Source organism: Propithecus coquereli, unplaced genomic scaffold (assembly GCF_000956105.1).
Source record: "Propithecus coquereli isolate 6110/MARCELLA unplaced genomic scaffold, Pcoq_1.0 Scaffold82, whole genome shotgun sequence".
Taxonomy (NCBI): Eukaryota; Metazoa; Chordata; class Mammalia; order Primates; family Indriidae; genus Propithecus; species Propithecus coquereli.
In genome coordinates, this window is record NW_012154396.1 from 1,101,043 (window position 1) to 1,123,048 (window position 22,006).

Consider the following 22,006-nt stretch of genomic DNA (forward strand, 5'->3'; position numbering starts at 1 on the left):
AAAGAATGGCACAAGAATAAGTGCGATTAGTAGCTGTTTGCAGGACTATTTGGGGGTGTGTTATTCACTGGAGTTTTGGCGGTCACACATTGTGTTGTCATTCCTTTGGTTTGTTCCCCCATCTGTAAGACCTCTCTCCTGGAATCAGAAGTTGAGGAGTAGCAGGTTTACTGGGTCTAGCCAGAGTTTAAATGCGTCTGTCCTCCTTATCTGGGTGGATTTCCACGCAGATTGGTTCTCAGTTTTTTAAGTTTAAAAGACTCTTTTGGGCTTATGTGTACTAATCCAAGGCCTCTTTGGTGTATTAGGGAACACAGTGAGGAGAAAGATGTATTTGCATTCATGTATAAGTGTTTGTGTAGGATTTCTTTCCTCAATCAGTAATTTCTTTTAGGCAGATATTGGACCATGGCTTGTAAAACATGCCAAAGGTTTTGTTGCATATCTTTTACTCAAATTTAAAATAAAAGTATTTAATGCAACGAAGTATTATAAATTCAAATTAGGCATTTCATTTTCATTTATGTACATATCCCTACACAGGATTATTTAATAGTTATTAGATTAATGTACATTGTGATTTTTAATAGTTACTTTGGGAAAATAGTCCGAAATTACTGTTCTAGTACTTGTAAGTTGTTAAGGTCCACACAACACACGTATACTTTATCTTGTTCACCAAATTATTTAGCACATAACACACAGCATGGGAGAGTCACTTCTCTGAGCAAAGTTTACTCATCATTGTATCTGCTATTCATTCACTGATTCAACATTTTATTGACTGGTCACTGTCTGCTTGACAAGCTGCTAAGAAAGGGGAACACAAAGAAAAAGGTCAACGTTCCTTGTCCTCAAGGGCCTCTCTCACTTGGTTCAGGGCTGTCAGGGCTTGGTGGCACACACAGCAGCAGGCCAGCCGCAAGGGGCCTTATTTCAGTGCTGCACATTTCTTCTTCCTACTCTAAAATTATATGTCTACCCACATGTCCTAAATCAACGAATTAGTTTTCCGAAGTCTTACAACTCCAGCTAACTGGGAATAAGGCTTCGACTATTCTGACTTGATTTAAAACGGTTACTGCCGATTCTTTGCCTCGTCGCCTATCCTTTCTTCAACTTTAACACAGCTCGCTCGGAAGAGGCTGTGCTGGCATCCTGGAAGTTTATAATTAAGTTCAGTGTTTGTGTGTGGGGTGGTGTGGGGAGGAAAACAACCGTTAATTATAGAGTTTCGTGGCTGGGAGTCTGCCAGGCTAAGTCGCAGAAACACGAGAAGCGGATAAAGCTTTCCTCATTGTTAAACAGAAGTCGCTCAAGATCCCGGCCGGACCAGGGAACCTGGGCTGCTCTTGCCACTCGTGTGGCCGCCGACGGGCTGGGACGCTGGACCCCCTTTTCCCCCCAGCCCAAGTCCCGGTGCTCAGTCCGAGCGCCCTTGTCCGGGAGCGCTGCAGCCGACCCGGACTCCGAGCGTCGGGGGCCTCGGCGCAGGTTCCCCGCTCTCGGGACAGGCGGCGACAGCGCGCACGGAAGTGCGCCCGGCTCTCCCCAGTGGGAGGGCGGCTCTCCTCCCCCACTTCCTCCTTCGGCGCGGCACAGCCTCCAGGGGCGGCTCCTCCCCCCCGCCTCCTCCCACGGCCCCGGGCTGCTCTCAGGCCGGAGCTGCGGCGCTCACCCGGCAGTCCCTGGCCTCGGACGCTGCGTTCGGCAGCCGAGCGAGGGGGAAGAGGGGGCCGCCCGCGCCGCTGTCCCCGCCCCGCGCGCCCTGCGCCCCACTTCTCTGGCTGCCGCTCGGAAGCTCAGCCCTCCTGCCTCCCCCGGCGCTGTCCCGGGCTCGCCGGGAAGCAAGCGGCCGGCAAGTTCGGGCGCGCGCAGGCGGCGGGCCGCGGGCACCGTGGCCCCGCGGGGAGGGGGGTGGCCGCCGCTCGGGGCTCGGCGTCCCGCGCGCTCTTCGGCGATGGCTTCTCCGCTGGGGCGGCGGCTGCGCTTTCGCCCCTGCCGCCTCCTGCTGCTTCTCCACGGACTCCTGCTACCTCTGTGCGGCGCCTTCAACCTAGACGTGGACAGTCCTGCCGAGTACTCCGGCCCGGAGGGCAGTTACTTCGGCTTCGCGGTGGATTTCTTCGTGCCCAGCGCGTCTTCGTAAGTGGCCGCGCTTGGACCGGGACTCGGCCCCTCCCCCACCGCGCGCACCCACCCTGCGTTTCCCCGCCGGGATTGATCTCTAGGGACATTCCGGCGTCTGTCTGTCCCATCCATCCCACCGCGCCGGGTGGTTTATGTCCTGGGTGGAGGGAATATTTGGGGAAATGAACTCCCCTAGGCACCCATCGCCCGGTTCCATCCCGCTCCTCACCTCTTAAAATTGGTTGGGGGCAGAGGGAGAGCTTTGAAACTGACCTGTGCTTAAAATTCGGGAAGCGTGGGAAATCAACAAAGGCCGGTTCTGCCAATGTCCAGGACTTGGTCGGTTTCGTCTCCCAACTTCTTGTTCTCCGCTACCAGTTAGCCTTCCAGTAGTCTTTTTCTGCTTCACCGACTTAATGCCCGTCCTTTTCGTTTTCCCTAAACAGGCTCTCCCCCACTCTTTCCGCCTCTCTGATTCTGTTCCTTCTCACTTACTCCTTTTCCAGACATTCTCATGACTTAAAATGACCATATTGTATTAATTTCATTGTGCCTTATCTCTGGGACTCTCAGACCTTTGCACATTTGAGGTTGAACAGATGAATTGAATGTGTCATCTGTTCTTTTTATAGTGATTCACTATTTAGGTCATTGTTCAGAAAGAACAAGGGTGTTTGCTGAGTTTTCACTCACTGCAGGCCATTTGAATACTGCAGTATTTAATAATTCAGTTATGTTTTCCAATTGCCAACGTTCTGTGTTTCAGGGACTGTCAGGCAGGATTTGTAATAGTTATTGTCATTATTGGATTAAAAGTTGTTTCTGACTCTACTGAACGCTGACATCATTTTCACCACCCCACCCCCAAATTAGCATTAGAAATACTGATTTAGTGAGAGTTCACTGGATGTTTTATGATGTTTTAATCTTGTTTTCAAGAAAGAAGCCGTTCTTAGGGTTTCTTCTAAGCTCTTAAAATTGCTTAACAACATATTTTTGTTTCTATATTTTCTCTACAAGATATCCTTTTGGAGGGGCGGAGAATAATTTTGATAGTCTGTACTTGGATAAGACCACTTTTCCACTACAAAAATGTCTACTTTGAGAAAAATATCTAAATATTTTTCTATTACTGTTAGAACATACAGCAGAATTTAGTCTTCACAGCATTTTTCTGAAGGTTGCTGAATATGATTCATTTTGGTAACAACCTTTGTGACAATACGTAAATTGGATGCAGTTAGTGGAAACTAGACATTGTTTTATATGGCAAGTTTGGTTTTGTTTGTTGTTTCCAGTTACAGTGCTTTCTGTGAGACCAGAGCACAGATTTTCCAAAATGATAAAAATAATCATTAATTTTAGGCTACATTTACCACCTTCACATTTGATTTGATTTTAGTCAGCCTTATCTTTTAAAAATATTTTGTTCCAGATATTTTTGAGTGTATGCCTTTAAGATACAGAGCATTTTAGTTGCTCCCAAGGCTGCACTTTTAGATTTAATTTGAACAGAAATTCTAATGATTTTGAAAATATGTATCTTTTGTCAAGAGTTAGCATTTACTCTTGATGCCAACTCCATCAGAGGTGATGGAGTGTTTTGCAAATGTTGCTGTTAATTCTTTGTCACCCCTCTTAGTTTAAAGATACATGGCAAACTGATAAACTTTAAATGTTTTTACATGGAAAATTCAGTAATGTTGAACTGTTGATGATACTTACTATTGCCGGTTGCAAGGCATGATGGCTAATCTTGTCACTATGGCTATTGAAAGTAAGTTCACACGTTTACCATGGGCTCACATGTTTACATGGCCTCATCCATGAGCCTTCAATGGTAAGGTAAAATTGAACTTGGGTTTGGTTTCCTATAATATTTTAAAATCTTTGTCAGCAACTTTATTACTGATAGACTAGGGAGCTCTCTAGGTATAGCCTAACTTAAAAAATGGGAACCAAGATTTTTTTTAAAAAACCAAAATAATACATATAAACAAAGGTTTCTATTTACTAAGCTTTTCAGAGTTAACAAAGATTAATGTAAAATTATGCTGAATTTTGTAAAAGGGCACTTTTAAATTTAACAAGCATTGGAATCCAAGGTGCCTGGGATACCGTTTATAATAGTATCAGCTGGCTTTATTGTTGTTGTTATTTGGTGTTATCATAAACTTCTAAAGGAAAAAAAATCCACACAATAAAAAAGTTTTTCCTAATTAAAGAGTTCCTTTCTTCTGAGGGAAGAAGGATTAGTGAGGAAGCAATGAATGGCTATGAAGTCTGCTCCTGCCATTTCTTCAGTTTAGGAGTCCACGTACCTCAGGCAAGCTGTAAAATTGTTTTATGTCTCATTTTTTTGTTCTAAAAATTATTATTGAATTATTTTTGTATTGTCAAAGTTAATAAATCAATATTTATTAAAGAGAAGAAAAAATAAAGTATTCAGCAAAAATGTTAAGGTGCCCCCTCAAAAAAAATCCCTCCTAAAATGAGTCTTAGGTTTGAAGTGAAAATTCACAAGAAGAGTGATTTTAGAAATTATGAGTAATAAAAATTAGCATTCCATATTTTTCTTGTAAGCATTAATTTATGGTGACTATATTGTTAAACTCACATAAAATTTAAAGATCATATACAGGCCGAGAATTACAATCATGTTTTTCTTGTGGAGACTAATTGGAGAAATTAAAAATTGCATGCTGGCTTTAATTATAATAATGCTATCTTACATTGGTAAACCGATTTACCTTTACTTATATCTCCTTTCATTCTTTAGCCCAAACCAGCAGGGGAAGTAGGGAGAAGCAGATAAACTCATGCTTATAGACTAGGAAACTGAGGCAGAAGAGTTTGCAGTCTTTTGTTGTTTGAGCAGATTTGTGTAGGGTAGAAGGCAAGAGAGGGATCAAAGGACAGGATGTGAAATTCAAATCCCACTTATTTTGTATATTCATATATTGAATTTTTTTAAAGAAAGTAATTGAACAATTTCCTTATTTCTTCAAAAATACATTATATTGTACAGTCCTCATTTTACATATATATTTATTTATTTTAAAATAATGCTATAATGAATGACATTTGATTTGAATTTTTGCCTTTTCCCCCATTAAACACTAATCGAGCCTTATTTACAGTTATGTATGTTCCTATGACTTCGAAAACAAGGTGTAGGAGAGTGTGCCTGGGGTGCAGATCTTTCTGAGTCTTCCAAGGTTCTCAGTCCTAACTTCATTTACTTCATTTTTGCAGTACCTGGAAAGCTTTTTTTTTTTTTTTTTTTTTGAGAAAGTTTCTTTCTCTGTCACCCAGGCTGGCTAACATAGTACCACTGGGGAGGGTGGGTACCACACCCAGCTAATTTTTTTTATTTTTGTAGAGACGGGGTCTTGCTATGTAGCCCAGGCTGGTTTCAAACTCCTGGCCCCAAGCAGTCCTCCCACCTCAGCCTCCCAAACTGCTGAGATTACAGCATTGAGCCACAATGCCTGGCCAAGAAAGCTTTTTAAATAAAACTCTGCCCAGGCTGTACCTTAGATCTAAAAGTGGGGCTCTAACTTGATATTCCAGTGGCCTGGCCTGTGGATCGTTTCTACTTGACTAGCCCATCTTAACTCATTTTGATTTAAAATGAATTCTTTTTCACCAAGTGATGTCACTTGTACCTCTGTGTCTATTAATGGTGCCATCATTTTCTCTGTTGCCCTGGAAATAATTTCATATTCCTCCCTCTCATTTTCTGTTTTTCTTTGTCTCTTCTACTTTGCTCCCCCAGTATTAGTCAGTGATTAGTCACCAGGCTGAAGGCCCTAGAAATTGTTCCTTGTTAAGGCTTTCTTGAATCCATCTCTGTTTTCTGCTACACCCTGGTATTTCAGCCCAGTCATCACAAGTGTGGTCTGTGGCTCCCAGGTCCTTTTCCATCCCTCTGCCCATTATTTGGCTCTTAGACCTGCAAAACATGTTATTTGTTTCTACTAGTTTTATCATTCTGAAACATCCTTTTTGATCTTGGTACTCTGCTGTGAAAATTCACTCAACAATGCTTCCGTTGCCGGAGAGAAAATCCAAACTGCTTAATTTGGATTAAGTCCCCTTGCAGTCTATTCCAACCTGTATGTATGTACTTTTTAAATTTCATGTATCATTTCTCCCCTCAACATTGTAACCATCTTCCCAACTTTACAAGATGCTGCCAGCTCATTTTCTTAAACTTCAGTGTGGCTCTAGCTCTGTTGGTTGGTTTTTCTCATCATAAATAATACACATGTATAGATTATAGTCTTATTATTTAGAAAGCAAATCCTATGTTGATTACTCCTGATAAAGGCCGTAGGTTTATGGGACATTGTAAAAGAGAAGAGAAAAAGTATGGAGTTTTTAGTAACTGCTTCGCTTTTGCATCATGTAAGTGTTGACTCTAGCATTTTTATTTTTAATGAAAAAGAAATCTGAAACTGGAATTATAGCTTTGAAATAACATTCAGCACTATTATATACACATTTCTTTCTATATACATGTATGGTAGTCTTTAGAAGTTCCTTTTGGTGAAGTCTCATTGATCATCCCAGAGTCAACTAAATATATTAAATAAGCTCTATCGTGGAAAGGTCAGTGCTGAAAGCAGCAAACAACTTAGTTCATTTGCAGGGTTTGAAAAATGGACTTGTCATTGGTTGGCAAGTTATCCCTCCTTGGTAGTCAAGGTCACATTCCCTGAAGCAACTGCCCTCCCAGGACACTTTGGATAGGAAGTACATCCAAAGGACATCGTGGTTGGTTTCTCTGGTCCTCTTGTCTGTCTTTCTGCCACTTCCTCTTTCTATACCTCTCCCTCCCTAGCCCATATTTTCTTTTCCCATCTCTTATCCTCCCTGTCTCTTTCCTTTCCTCCTCTATCTCCCTCCCTCGATGTCCAGCATTCTGTCCCCCGCCTTTTATATTTTAGCACTTCTTGGCATGGATGTAAATCTTAATTCTGGAGTCCTAAATAGTCATTTAATGAAAATGTCTTCAGTCATTTAAAAAGAATGGTGAGAATGGGGATCCTGATAATGTTCTTGGGCACACTTTTTGGAGAGAAATGGAGTCCATAAGGAGAAAGTTGCAGGCATATGAAACTAAGTTGCCTCGCTTCAGATTGTCACTGCTAATCAGTGAACTCTCTTGTCAGCCTCACCTAACCCTCTCCACCATTGTCAGGAAATGTTGAGCCAACTTTCCTTCTCTTCTTTTTCTCCTTCATTTGAGTTAATTACTTGACCATTAATAGCCCTTTGAGAACACTGAAGAAAGAAAAGCCCTTTTAAAAACAGATTTTAAGTTTTGTTTCCTTCTTTGTTAGGCGATTAGCTAATTAATTGTATTGATTGTTGTTTTTAGTTCCATCATCTTGTGTTTTTACAATGCTTTCAGATTTTCTAAGTTTGCATTTATCTACTACCCACCTTCAGAAAATTTCTTTTTAAAATAATAACAGTGGGCATTGTTATTTCCATTCAATAGAGAAGGGAACAGAGACTCAGAGATATAAAGTGACTTCCTCAATTAATTTGCAGTGTTTGTGACTTTTAGTCCCAAACTGTTCCCAGTGGACAGTGCTTATATCGCAAACATTTTTTTCTGGTCTGTCAGTTCTCATACCCCAATTAAGCTGTTTTAGACATTCTTTAGACATTCTTAGATGAACTTCAAGTAACAATTTTTTGTAAAGCATTTTATTAAGAGTTTTTTTTTTGGTAGTATGTGTTGCTTTTTATATTCCTTAATTTTCTCATATATAGTAGAATCTATTACCACTCTGAACCCTTTATTCTATGCATGCAAATATTTATTTTTTCACTTACCTCTCTGTTAAGACTTTTACATATGTCTAAGGTCATTTTACTTTCTCCATCTCTCCATTTTTCTCTTTTAACGACTTAAATGTCGTAAAAGTGACTTAAATACCATGATGACATTTTGGACAAAGAACTTTATACCTTAGCTTTTTTCCCCTACACATTTAGCATGTAGATATTGACACATTCCTTTTATATTATTCTACTGTTTCTGTGGCATTTCACCAGTGTACAAGACTGCACATGAAAGTATGTTTAGGAAAACTTTAACATCCATATTTATACATCTAATTACCATCATTTTATGCCTATAATGTGTAAGTGTTCTGATGAAAAGCAGCAGACTTGTTACTGGTTTTATCCAAGGAATTCAAGCTATGTGCTGCCAACGGAGTGCAGTTTTCATTCAGAGAACTCTCCTGCTGTGCCCTTTTTCTGTCTTTGCTAAAGGCCGTCCCCTGATAACTTCCCAGCTCTCTCTGTCTTATAGAGTAAAGAAAGTATCTGAAACCCCAAATTAAGTAGAGATGTTACATAAGGAAATTGTTTTAAGGATAATTTGAATAATTGAGTGTCTAATAGAAGATGATTTCTGCATTCTTGAGGGGTTGAGGCATAGTGGGAACAATCTATTTCTATATGGCTGGTTTAAGATTGAGACCTATAGCTGTCGAATTTACTTGCTACTCCACTGTCAACTTAAACTTTTCTTGAGTTCTTATTATGTGGCAGGCACAAAAATGAAGTAGAGTCCTCTACATTCAAAGAAGCAATTTATCATAAAGTGGGAAGACTGGTTTTGACAAAACATTATGAAAGATTCTATAAAGTGCTATGTGATGACAGTCCAGAAATGAGTTTTGCTTGTAGGTTTCTAGGCAGATTCTGAGAACCAGCTCTCCCTGTCCTAACCTCTTGGAACCTGGCATTATCCACAACATTATAAACACGTACATACCTTTGCTTATACTACCCTTCTTAGAACTACTGTGGGAATTTTCCTAAATCCTTTTCAAGGTATAGACCTTTAAAAAGCACACTGCCAGAAATGTTCTTTTTCTCCAGCATGCACTGAAAAATCATTTAATTCAGATGAAGAGGGACAGTTTTGTGATTTTTGTGGTCAGTTTTTTGACCTGTTCAAAGGAAAAAGAAATCATATATGTAATTTTTATATACTTACCTATATAAAATTTATGTATTTATAATTTACATATATATAAAATTTAACTGTGTTAACCAACTCTGCTTTAGAAGAATGAGAAGTTGCTTTCCCACTCCTAACCTTATTTTTTTTCTATGAAAGATTCTTGCTGAATGAAAACTAAATTAATTTCCTACCCAGAATCATTTTGCTGTGGTGGGAATGAGCCAGAAGTGGTGTTTTACTGATGCCAAATATGACTGCATAAAGCTTTATTAAACAGGGCGTGGTTTGGTTGGGAGTTTTGTCTTTATTTTGGATTCGTGGGTTTTAAGATAATGTGTCAGAAAGCAGGGTTCCTGTAACCCAGCAATTTGCACTGCCAGCTTTAGTCTAGATGAGATTATAGTTTGGATGTAGGTTTATTGGTAATTTCACAAAAAGGTGAAAAGCGATTGTGAATGTTTCCTTCACCAGAAGAATTCAGCATTTAACCAAATGAAATGATAATAGTGATAGCATTTATCTAGGGCTGTTTTTGTCAGTCTGTATTTTTTTTTTTCTCCTATATTTCAGTTAGTTTCTTGAGAAGAAAGACTGAGTGTCTCTTTTATTATATCTTCTTTCTCTTCCTGACTCTTAAATGCCATTGTCCCTCAGAGCTCATTCCTTGGCCCTCTTCTCTCTGAAGCTTCTCCTGGGTGAGCTCCTCCATCTGTATTCTGACACTCTCAACGCATTCTCTCTCAGGCAGAACTCTCCTCAGAGCTCCGGACTAGCATTTAGGTGTCTCACAGATGTCTTAAACTAGCATGTTAAAAACTGAATTCAGGCCAGGCATGGTGGCTCATGCCTATAATTCTAGCACTTTGGAAAGTTAAGGTGGGAGGATTGCTTGAGGCTAGAAGTTCAAGACCAGCCTGAGCAACATAGTGAGACCCTGTAAAAAAATAGAAAAATTAGCATGTGCCTGTAGTTCCAGGTACTTGGGAGGCTGAGGCAGGAGGATCACTTGAGCCCAGGAGTTTGAGGTTGCAGTGAGCTATGATGATGCACTCCAGCCTGGGAGACAGAGCGAGACCTTGTCTCAAAAAAAAAAAAGGAAAAAAGAAACAGAATTTGTCATTTTCCTATAAATACTTAATCTGCCCTCTGCTTCGCTACTCACTAGGCTTTTTTCCCATCCGTGCATTGAAGAAGGAAACCAAGTTGATATTCTTTAATCTTCCTTTTCTCTCGTGTTCAGGCCCTGGCTATTCCTGTTCATTCTACTCCAAATGTTTCTCAAATCTGCCACCTATCTTTCTCCACCTGCTCTCCGACTGCAGGTCCCTATCAGCCCCTCCCTGAGCTGCTGCTGGTCTCTTGCTTTCCTTGTTCCATTTTTGTCTCTCTTTCCCATAATGCTTTCCCCATGAGGCATGAAATTTAGTTTTCTTTATTAGATGATTCTTCTGCTTAAAAAACATTCAAAGCCTTCAGATGGACCCAAGGATATAATCCAAAGTTTAACCATGGCTAAAAGGCCCTTCTTGACTTGGCTTTTACCAGCCTCTCTGACTTTGTCTTTGCCACTTGTAGCTTGCTCTCCAGGTTCAGCCACACTTCTTTTAACTCCTGGAGACTAAATTCTTTTCTGCCCAGGATTATTCTACTTTTGCCTAGGGTGCTCCCATCTACCTCTTCCTCTGACTTCCTTCATCTCACCTCCACCTCCTTCCCCCCAACTCCCCAACACACAAAAGCTCCTAGGTGCCCTCCTGTACATCTTAATTTTCTGGTGAGTTCCTTAGAGATAACATCTCTGACTACTTAATCTGAAAAAGATCTCTCTTCCCCATTCTTTAAAAATAATTTCCTTAGACTTCCTTTTCCTAAAGGAAGTCTCTCCCCTCCAGTTCCTTAGAGATAACTTATGTTTATTTGAAAGTCTCTCTTCCCTTTTCCTAAATAATCTGTCAGCTAATGGTTTGCTGAAATTGTAACAGTAATTTGTTTCTTTGCACTTGTAACAGTAATTTGTTTCTCTGTTGGCTGATTTCTTGCCTCCAAGAATGTAAATGGCACTGAGATCAGGAACCAAGATTGTTTTGTTCTTCCTGGTATCTCTAGTGCCAAGCACTGTGGTTTATATAGAGGAAACACTCAATTCATACCTTTTTTTGAATGAAAAGAAAACAACTAAAGAATAGAAAAATTAGCCAGGCGTGGTGGTGCATGCCTGTAGTCCCAGCTACTCCAGAGGCTGAGGCAGGAGGATGGCTTGAGCCCAGGATTGGAGGTTACTGTGAGTTATGATGATGCCACTGTCCTCTAGCCTGGGCGACAGAGAAAAACAAAATGATGCTGATTCCTGATTATTTTGTCTTCGGTTAATTTTACCTTGATAAAAAATTGAATAGTGGTCCTAATATTTGACAAGGAATTGACTAGATTAATATTATGAAGAGAAATTTGTTAGTCACTACTAAAAAAAAAAAAAAGAAGTACAGTAGTAGTTCTAATATAAGATTTTTCCAAAAGGGAAAATGATAATATTTAGAATTACCATACTTTGAGATAATTTATTTAGAGTCATTTATTTTATTTTATTTTTTGCTCATCATTCAGGATATAGAAAATGCATGGCAAATCACAAACACAACCTAAAACAAAACTTCTCTGACACTAGCCAGCATACATTTTTTAAACAGCTGTATTGAGATATGTGACATACAATAAACTGTACATATTTAAAGTGTAGTTTGACCCACATAAATTTTTAAATGAATATAACACTGAAGTGTCCTTATAAAGTTATCAGGAAAAATAAATTATACCAAATAGCATATGTATGTAAGAGAGCACCAAAAGAATAACAAAGATTATGCCCTCAGTGAATGGTTTTAAAAAATATTTGTGGATAATATCAAGAGAATGGTTGATTTTCATAAATCATGAGATATTGCTTATGCTTCGTGTCATTTAAAATCTTGTCTGCCTCTTTTGTATTTTAGCAGGATGTTTCTTTTGGTGGGAGCTCCCAAGGCAAACACTACCCAGCCTGGGATTGTGGAAGGAGGGCAAGTCCTCAAGTGTGATTGGTCTTCTACTCGCTGGTGCCAGCCAATTGAATTTGATGCCACAGGTAAATGTTACTTCTCAATGGTCCTTTCTCTTAGTTTATATCATTTGAATTTTTTAAAGCAGTTACATTAGTTTAAATGAAACAATGTAATAAAGTAATGTATATAAGCACCTCACCTCCACAGGGAAAGTTATATAAAGACAAATTATTTATTATATGATTTTCTCCTATAATTTTGTGTTTCCATTGGTTCGATATCGTCTTCTTTAAACTTATAGTATCAACCTGCGGAAATTTGGGGAAGATCTGTTAATGTTTTTTCTGAGAAGAGGGAGCTCATAGGCACAGAAAGGCCTTTTGTTGTTTTTCTGTCAGCCAAACTAAAGCATGACTCACTCACTGATTCTCAAAGAAGACCAACTCTCTAATCATGAATGTATTTAAGCCTTGGGTTGTGTTATGAAAACCAGTTTAGTTATTTTTTTGTAGTCAAGTAGATTTAGGTGATTAAAAACTCTTATTCAAAATTTAGTGGGAAATATGTGTTACGATTCTGATAACAGGAGAATTTTATCTTAGGGACAAATTTCAGTGTCAGGATTGTGGTACTAAGGAGAAAAATAGCTAAGGAAAATGAGAAATAACTTAAGTTTCACATTTTTATTAGTGAACTAAAATATGTATAATCCTGCACACATTTATATTGATATATTTATTTATATACATTTGTGAAATCTTAGAGATTCTTCAAAGAAATAGTGTGACATTCTTCTAGTACAGTAGTCTTACAAATTTTTTAATGATCCTTATTTTGCTGGCTTTGACAGAGTGCTTTAAGATAAACTTGAACAAAATTAATCCTTTTTTCCATATTGTTATTTCCTGTTCTAAAATATATTGATTCTGGGAATTATATCAGTGAAACAGGAATCATGATGTGGACTGTTCCATTTGACATTGTCATCAGTGCCAAAGTGATTGTTAGTCATTAAACCAGATGTTAATGGGAACCAGATCACATGTTTTTGGGTTTTTTTCCATTGAAACCATCTATATTAAACATCGTTGTTGTTTTTTCCCATACATGGCTAATATTTGGAAAACCCCAAGAGTTTGTAAATAGGCTCAATTTTGCCACAAATGAGAAATATCTATGATTCAAAATATTAAGGTTTGGGGCATTTATCATCTAACAAAATATGAATACTAATAAAATGAAACCATAGTTCAGTTTTGGTAGGTTGAACTGTTCAGATAGGTTTTTGTGTATTGCAAGATAATTTATTGCTGGTCTTTTGAAATTTGGCTTTGAATAATTTTTGTTTATTGAAAAGATAATACATGTACATGATAAAATAAATTTTAAACCTTCCAAAAGTGTGTATAATGAAGAATAGGACTAGCTCATATCAGCCTACTCAGAGGCAATCACTTTTACTAATTTCTTTTATCCTTCTAGAATTTTCTTATTTCTATATATGTATGCATCCTTTACAAAAAAAAAGAGGCAATTCACAGTCGGCCATGGTGGTGCATGCCTGTAGTCCCAGCTATGCGGGAGGCTGAAGCAGGAGGATCTCTTGAGCTCAGGAGTTCGAGGCTGCAGTGACCTGTGATCATGCCACTGCATTCTAGCCTGGGTGACAGACTGACATCCCATCTCTTAAAAAAGCAAAATCAACTCACAAATAGAAACTTACTAAATACACTGTTAGGTACCTGGCATACCACCCCTGGCATACCATCCCCTAACAATATAAATCTCTTGTAGATCTTTCCATGTTGACATATGTGGATTTCCCTCATATTTTGTAAATCACTGATGGTATTCTATTGTGTATGTGTGTATATATATATCCTAATTTATTTACCTTGCATTTCCTGTTGACAGATACTTAGTTTCCAGTATTTTGTTATAAACACTGATAAAGTGAAAATCTTATGCATGAGTATTTGTACAAATATGCGAGTATGTCTGTAGGATAAAGAGGATTTTTGGATCAAAGTATATGTATATTTAAAATTTTGTTCGGTATTGTACGTTATTCCTCACAGAGGTCTACATTCTCCCAGTTATGTTTTCTGTAACCCATGCCAAGACCATTTATCACCATACATTTTATCTTTGTCAATTTTATAGGAGAAAATATCTACTCTATTAGTTTGCTTTAATTAAAAGTAAGACTGAGTCTCATTGCGTTTGTTTGTAAGCCATGAATATCCCTTTTCCTGTGAGCGAGTTTCAGTATATTTGTGCATATTTTCTATTGATTTAATTGTAAAAATGAATCGCAGTTGATGTCACTCCATCCTTTCAGTGCGTAGGCCAGAGTCTGTAGTCAAGCTTGATATTAAATCTGTCAGCAAGTCAAAATCTCACCCATTCTCGTCATTCCACTGCTAACATTCGGATCCAAACCACCATTGTGTCCCACCTGGACTATTGCCCTAGACTTTTGAATTAGTCAGGGCACTGCCAGGAATGAGATGGCACACTTAAATTGGGGCAGTCTGAGGAGCTTGGCTATTTACAGAGGATTGTGCAGGGTATCAGGGAATGGGTAGTACATTGGTAGTAGCTCTAGTTAAAATTTGGCCTGTAGGCCTTAAGGGAGTAGTTACCAGAATCCAAAGACAGAGGGCTCCGTGGAGAGAGCCACATGACAGGAGCCAGCCCAAATTGACTAGAGGGAGGAGCAGGGGGTTAAAACCCTAAGCTCACTCTTCTCCTTCCCTTTTATTCTCTGGGTGTCTTTGTTGTGCCTCGGAAACAGTAGGCACATTTCCGCCTCACCCCTGCCTGGACTGTTTCCTCTGCCTGGAATGTTCTTTCCCTGAATGTCCACTGAGTGCCCCCTTCACCCACAATCTTTGAGAATTGTTCAAATATTATTTTCTCAGTAATGTCCTGACCATCTTATTTAAAATCACAACTCCCCTCTTCCCACCCTGTACTTCCATTGAACTCTTCTCTGCTTTATTTTTCCCTGTAGTACTCACATTGGTATATAGGTTATTTATTTATTGTTAGTGAATGTCTCTTTCTCTCAATTAGAATATAAGTTTCCTGCGGACAGTTTTTTGTCTGTTTTGTTCACTGCTGAAACCTCAGCATCTAGAATAATGCCTGGTACAAGTCAGTGGCTAATAAATTGAATAGATGAATGAATGAGTGAATCATAAGAGCTTTTTGTATAGCAGGGAAATAAATAAAGTCCTTTAGTTATCATAGATGGATGTAAATACATATATTGATTTTGATCTGTTTTCTTTTGTCCCTGCTTATGATATTGCTATAATCTTTCTGTATAACTTCTGGGATTTCTCTTGTGAAAAAAATATACAAATTAAGATTTCATTTTTTTACATTAGAATTTTGATCCAAATGGTGTTTATTTGATTTAAGAGGACAATATAGAGTTCAGTAACCTAGTCAAGAAAATGTATATCTAGAAACAGCACCATTAGACTGTACTATATTGACTTTCACGGAGGAAGTACTTACAACTTAGAGCATCTTCCTAAATTTTCTGTACACGTTTCTTTCAGCCACCTCTCACTTCATCGTAGCCCAAACACTAAAACATCTCTGCACCACAGATGTCTTTTAATTTTCTCGCATCTCAAGGGAGTTAAAGGCTGAGTGGATTTGTGTTTCTGGAGGCAAACAGGGCTCTGGACAGTTTCTGTCATTTACCAGCTGTTGATTTTGCACAGGTTGCTGTGAGGTTACCCTCAACTCCCCTGGTACAGTGTTCTCATCAAACCTACTCCAGAGGTGTGAATTAAACAAAGAAGTTAATTTATATATATGTAAAGACATATAAAGTGCTTAGTGCAGTGATTGGCATGTTGAAATGGCTCAGTAAACGTGGGTGTGTTATGTTCTTCCTCCCTTCTGCCTTTAAGGGGACCTTGCTTGTTTCTTCATTTACCCCTATATCCCTACAATATTTGCCCTTTTCTTTCCTCCCGCAATTTTGAAGTATGTTTAAATATTTTCTACCTGAAAAACTAATCAAAAACAGCTTTTCCTTGAACATGTATCTACTCTTGGTCACTTCCCTTTGTCTCTCCATTCCTTTACATCCATGATTTTTGAATACTGTTTCTCTCTTCCTTACTTCCCGTGCTTCAACCACTTCAATCTGGCACCCACCCACCCAGCCATGGTTCTAACTGAGATCTTTAACAGCAGCCTAGTTGCCAACTTTGGAGGACACTTTTCACTCTGCATCTTCTTGGACTACTCTTTTACAATTCACCCCGTTGAGCCATTCCCTCTTTATTTAAAAGTTTCTGCTGCTCTTTGGCTGAAACTGTCCTTGTCCTCTTTTCCCTCCTAACCTTCTTGATATTCCTGTAGACTTTCCTCTTTGGCTGTTCTTTCATCACTTACTCCATTATTTGTTATACATCATGGTGTCATGAAAGGAAAATATGCCTTGTAGTCAGACAGACTTGGGTTCATATCCAGGATCTGTCATTTTTTCCAGTGTTACCTTGGGAAAATTACCTACTATATTAGTCCATTTTGCATTGCCATAAAGAAAATACCTGAGGCTGGGTGTGTTATAAAGAAAAGGGGTTTATTTGGCTCACAGTTCTGTAGGTTGTACAAGAAGCATGGTGTCAGTATCTGCTTCTGGTGAGGATTTTTGGGAGCTTCCAATCAGGGTGGAAGGTGATGGGGGAGCAGATGTGTCACATGGTGAGAGCTCGGACCAAGAGAGAGAGGAGGTGCTGCCAGGCCCTTTTAAATAACCACCTTTCTCGTGAACTAATAAAGCAAGAACCCACTCGTTATGGCGGGGAGGGCACCAAGCTGTTCACGAGGGATCCGCCCCCATGACCCAAACGCCTCCCACCAGGTCCCACCTTCAATACTGGAGATCAAGTCTCAACATGAGATTTGTAGGGGCCAAACATCCAAACCATATTGCCTACCTTTCCACATTATATAATATATCCCTGGGGTGATCATGAAGAGTTTAAATTAGTTTATTTACTTTACTTTACTGTGTTTCTGTGTCCAGAACAGATTTTAATGCTTAAAAAGGCTTTATTCTCATATTTTTAATATTTGGGAAATAATTTAATTTATAAAATAGTCATAGGAAAATTAGCACTGATTATATGATGTGGTAGAACTCTTCATCAGTATTCACATTTCTAAAACTTCTGGGAAGACCTTTGGTATGCCCATGTGACTTTTTCTGGCCAATAAAACATGAGCAGAAGTGAGTAATTTGTGGGTAGAGAGGCTTAGAAGCCAGAGCATCATCCTGTCTCCTACCAGATGCCATCGTGAGTAGTGATAGTTTGAATGGTAGAGCTTCTGTCAGCCTGAGTCCCAGAGTGAGGAAGACATGAAACTTAAACGTTTACCCACGTGTGTGTACAAAAAAAATCCTTCATTATTTTTAATTACTTGAGATGTTGGGGATGCTTGCTACTATAGCACAATGCAGCCTAAACTGAATAGTATGTATAGGGACATTAAAATTGAATATTGTCAATAGTTAGTTGTGGGAAAAGGGTTATCAAAACGCTTTTCTATTCTGCATGCCAATTTGATCTTCCTTTAGGTTTCTTGTTCTGTTTCATTGAATATCTGAGTGACTGACTAGGGTATCACTGCTTATGTTAAAAATAGCCCCTGATTGGTAAATTGCATTTGGACTGGGATAAACTATAATAGACTAAGTACCTGATGGAGATGTCATGGCTTTGAGGTTCCCCGCATACAGTAACTCTTATAACTGGCATGTCCTCTATGGGGACTCTGGAAGCTTTGGCTATGAACTTGTTGCAGGAAATAACCATTTCTATGGGGCAAAAGGGTTTGCAGCCAGGGTAACTCCTGTGCCTATCAGATCGTGTTTCTTCATATCTTGGCTGTCACTTGGTGGGGCAAAGAGAAGAGCTCCAGACAGCTGTGTGGACTACTGTACAGGAAAGTTCATGTAAGGGACTTTTACTGAAGAGTATGTCTGGTCCTGTCCTGCCAGCAAGCTGTGGTCCTGTTTGTTCTACATCCTTCTAAATAGACTGGTGCTACATGCCTTTGATAGTTTTGTGAGTCTGAAAGTTTAGTTGAGCCTTAAGAAGTCCCATATGGTTGTTGCATCAACATTTGAAGTTTGTAACTATATGAAGTGCTCTAGGCTCAGTTGTTTCACTGTCTGTTTCTCCTCTTTGAAAAAATAGAATAGTAATTTTATTCCTTCCTGCAAAAAGAACAAACCTCAGCTAGCTCCAGAATCACAATAAAATTTTTAGAGTAAGGTGCTTTATGGAGATACTATAAATGCTTGGCATTAAATAATATATTGTAAAATGGTCCTTTCCTCTCCCCCTTCTTTTAGGTCATGTTCTGACATATTGGTGGTAGTCTCAGTGCATTAAGTACAGTTCTTTTTCTTCATTAAACTGAAATTTACATTGATTTTTTTTCTGATCTTATATTTGTTTTCCTGACTAGGTTATAAGCTCTCCAAAAACAGGGAACAAATTTATTTCCACTCACCACTGTATGCCAGTATATAGAGAAATGCTGGGCATAGGGTGGGGGTGGGTTGCGAATGTATGTATTGCATGCAAGTGTTGGGTTCTTCATGAAAAGCGATGGAAATAGACTCTGACTAAATTTAGCAGAATAGACATTTATTAAAAGGATGCTAGTAACTTAACAATTTTATGAAAAATGGACAGGAACTAAGAGAAGCTAACAAAGGAGCCACTAATGCTAGATTTTGTTGCTGCTGGAACTGCCATTCCTGAGTATGAAACACTGTGAGAATAATTTTTTATCCATCCTGCCTCTGCATCATTTGCTGGAGATTCAAAGCTTTTATAGTAGTGTCTGATTGGCTAAGTCTAAGTCTCGTTTATGAAAGACAGGGAAAGCTTGTCTTGTCTCACACAACTAAGATTATGAGCTTTTAGAGGGGACTAAAACTTAGGGTCCTTCAAAAGAAGAAAAAGAAGATACTTTTTTTCTTTTTGTTTGGAAAGATAATAGAAAACATTTTTTGCAAATATACTCTATCTGTTAGGCTAATTAAGAATTCATGGACTAATTTTACTTTGTGTTTACCAAAGAGGTATCTGGATATTAGATAGTGTATAATTTATTAGAAGGCCATTTAACTGTGTGGCTTGTCACATGCACATTAAGACATGCACCAATAGCTATGGAAGACAGTCTGGATTTTGGTTTTATTATAAGATAGCATAACACTAAGTCTCTTAGCTTTTAAAGAAGATGGATACTTTTGACGTGCTTTCCTTCCTATGCCACAGCATGATTTTGGTGGTGTGGGGGCTATGGGTGAGGCTTTCAAAAATATGTTTGAAAGATCAGTCTAAATCTATTTTACTTTAGCTATGAACAGTAGACACAAATATATTTATACCAAAATAAAGGGAGGCATAACTGGAAAGTATCTAACATTGCCTGGGCAGTTTGAAGAAGGCTTCCTAGATGAGTTGGTAACATTTGAGCTAGCTAATTAAAAATGAGATGAAATTCACTAGATTTGGAAGAGGGTTCCAGGTGGAGGAAAACAGTATGTCCATACTTAATAAGAGATGTTAATGAATGAAAATCAAATAATTCCATGTGACCTACTAATATTTGTATGTGGACATAGGTTTATATGTGTGTGATAGGGGTGTTGAGGGCATGATGAGAAATGAAGCTGGAATTCAGCTGAGGAAGGATCTAAATGAGTTTTAAAAATATATTCTAAACTAGCAGCCTAACCAAATAAATTCACCATTAAAGCCTAGTGCATATAGAGTATTATAGTATGTTAAAAATAGAAGAATCTGGATAGAGCTCATTGTCGAGATCTTGGATCCTTGATTTCTTGTCATGCTAAGTAGATTCAACATGAAAATTACAGAGAAACTAACACTTTCAGTACCTACTCTCAATTTTCCTAGTCATTTTTTAGTAGAATTATACAAGTTACAGGAAATAATATTATCATATGGATATCTTCAAAATATTATAGACATACCTTTTAAAAAGATGGGGTTCTCTGATGAAAAGTTAATTTCATAGAAAGTTCAATCCAATATTGAGACTATTCATATAACAAGCTAGGGGCAGTCTGTTATGGCAATTTTGTCTTCATGTGGCATTAATTTCCTGTTGCTGCTGTCATAAGTCACTATAAACTTGGTGGCTTAAAACAACAACACAGATTTGTTACCTTTAGTTCTGGAGATGAGATGTCCAAAATGAGTTATCACTGGGCAAAAATCAAAATGTTGGCAATGCTGCATTTCTTCTGGAGGCTCTAGGGGGAGAAACTGTTTGCCTTCACCAGCTTCTGGGGGACACTGGCATTCCTTGGCTTGTGGCCACTTCCTCCACCTTCAAAGCCAGCAATGGCTGCTGGAGTCTTTCTCATGCTGCATCACTCCCATTGACTCTTTTGCCACTCTTGTGATTACAGTGGGTCTGCCTGGATAATCCAGAATAATAAATATCCCATTTCAAAGTCCTTAATTTGATCACATCTACAAAGTCCTTTTTGCCTCTTAAAGTCACCTATTCATATGTAAGGTTCTGGAAATTAGGACTTGGATATCTCAGGGGCCATTGTTATATCTACCATGGTGCCCTTTTATATATTTTGTTAATTGGTCACACTGCAGGCTACTTCCAGGCAAGAACTATGCTTATATAAGTAGGCATTATTCCCTCTCTTGTTCTTTTTCCACTGGCAGCTGTGGTTATGAGGAATGCAAACTGGATTTAGAAACTGGCTGGGACTCAGGCTCTGATACTTAGTAGGTGTGACCTCATGCACGTGACTGAAGTTTGTCATCATCAGTTTTTCCACTGTCAAATAAGCATAATACCTACCTCTCAGGGTTGTCATGTAGATCAAATGACATAATGTCTGTGAAGGTACTTTGTAAACAAGGAAGCGCTATACAAGTGAAGAAAGGATCGTTTATATCCCGCCTGTACTAAAACTGTGGGAAGGTAAATAATTATGGAATAGGAAAGAAATAAAGATTAATTGTGGATATTCTTAAATGCATTATATCCTGGTTTACATTTTAACCTCTGTTATTGTGGCAGTTGGAAAAAAACGCTCCTTGCAACATGTTTTCCTTTTCCAGGGAAACAGATGTGACTAACAGACTGATCATTGCCCAGTTGTCTCAATAATATGTCTCTTTTAGAAAAGACAGACTGCCAGCCTTCATAGAGAAAGGAGAACTTGTATCACCTGGCTTGGAAAAGACTCTTTGCATAGAAATATAGGCTTACCTGCATGCTTGTTAAATATGTTCTTAAAAAAAAAAAAAAAAAAGAACCTCCTACCTTTATATTCCAAATACAGTAAATAGGTGTCCCTCCTGCCAACCATGTCTGTCCTAGAGAAAGCCAGAGGTCAGATTACTCTCCTTCCCACCCAAATGGCTTGCTGGAACACTTAACCACTTGTTCCCAGAGGGGCTTGGCAGTAGGCGGTGGGCAAACCCTGGTCATGCCAATTCTCTGGTCAAGAAAAATCCTGTGGAGTATTTTCTGGATATTACTAGGCTCTGTGTTTAATAAAGAATATAGATGCTTTCTGGCCACTGTGCCATACAATTTTCATCTCGTTGCAATTAGAACACTCAGACTCTAGAATAACCTTTAAGTTTTGCTTCCTTCTCTTGGTGAATATTCTGTCTTCCAGAGGTGTGTTTAGATATTTCTACAGTTGCAATGGTCCTGTAAATTAAAAAGTTAAAAACAAAAATAGCCCCTTCCCTTGTTAGTAGAAAATAAATTTATGTTAAGGAATTTT

The 22,006-nt window shown here is 38.7% G+C and overlaps 1 protein-coding gene across 2 annotated transcripts in view; it reads left to right on the forward strand.

The window, feature by feature from the left end:
* Positions 1 to 1,697: 1,697 nt before the first annotated feature.
* The window catches only part of ITGAV (integrin, alpha V), an 87,878-nt gene continuing 67,569 nt past the window's right edge, over positions 1,698 to 22,006 (forward strand). Inside the window, exons 1-2 of one of the 2 annotated variants that reach the window (XM_012663651.1) lie at positions 1,698 to 2,145; positions 12,115 to 12,245. In XM_012663651.1, the coding sequence (XP_012519105.1) occupies positions 1,961 to 2,145; positions 12,115 to 12,245 (316 nt within the window). In that variant the 5' untranslated portion in view covers positions 1,698 to 1,960. The remainder of the gene's footprint in view (positions 2,146 to 12,114; positions 12,246 to 22,006) is intronic. The other variant, XM_012663652.1, reaches the window with a different exon arrangement.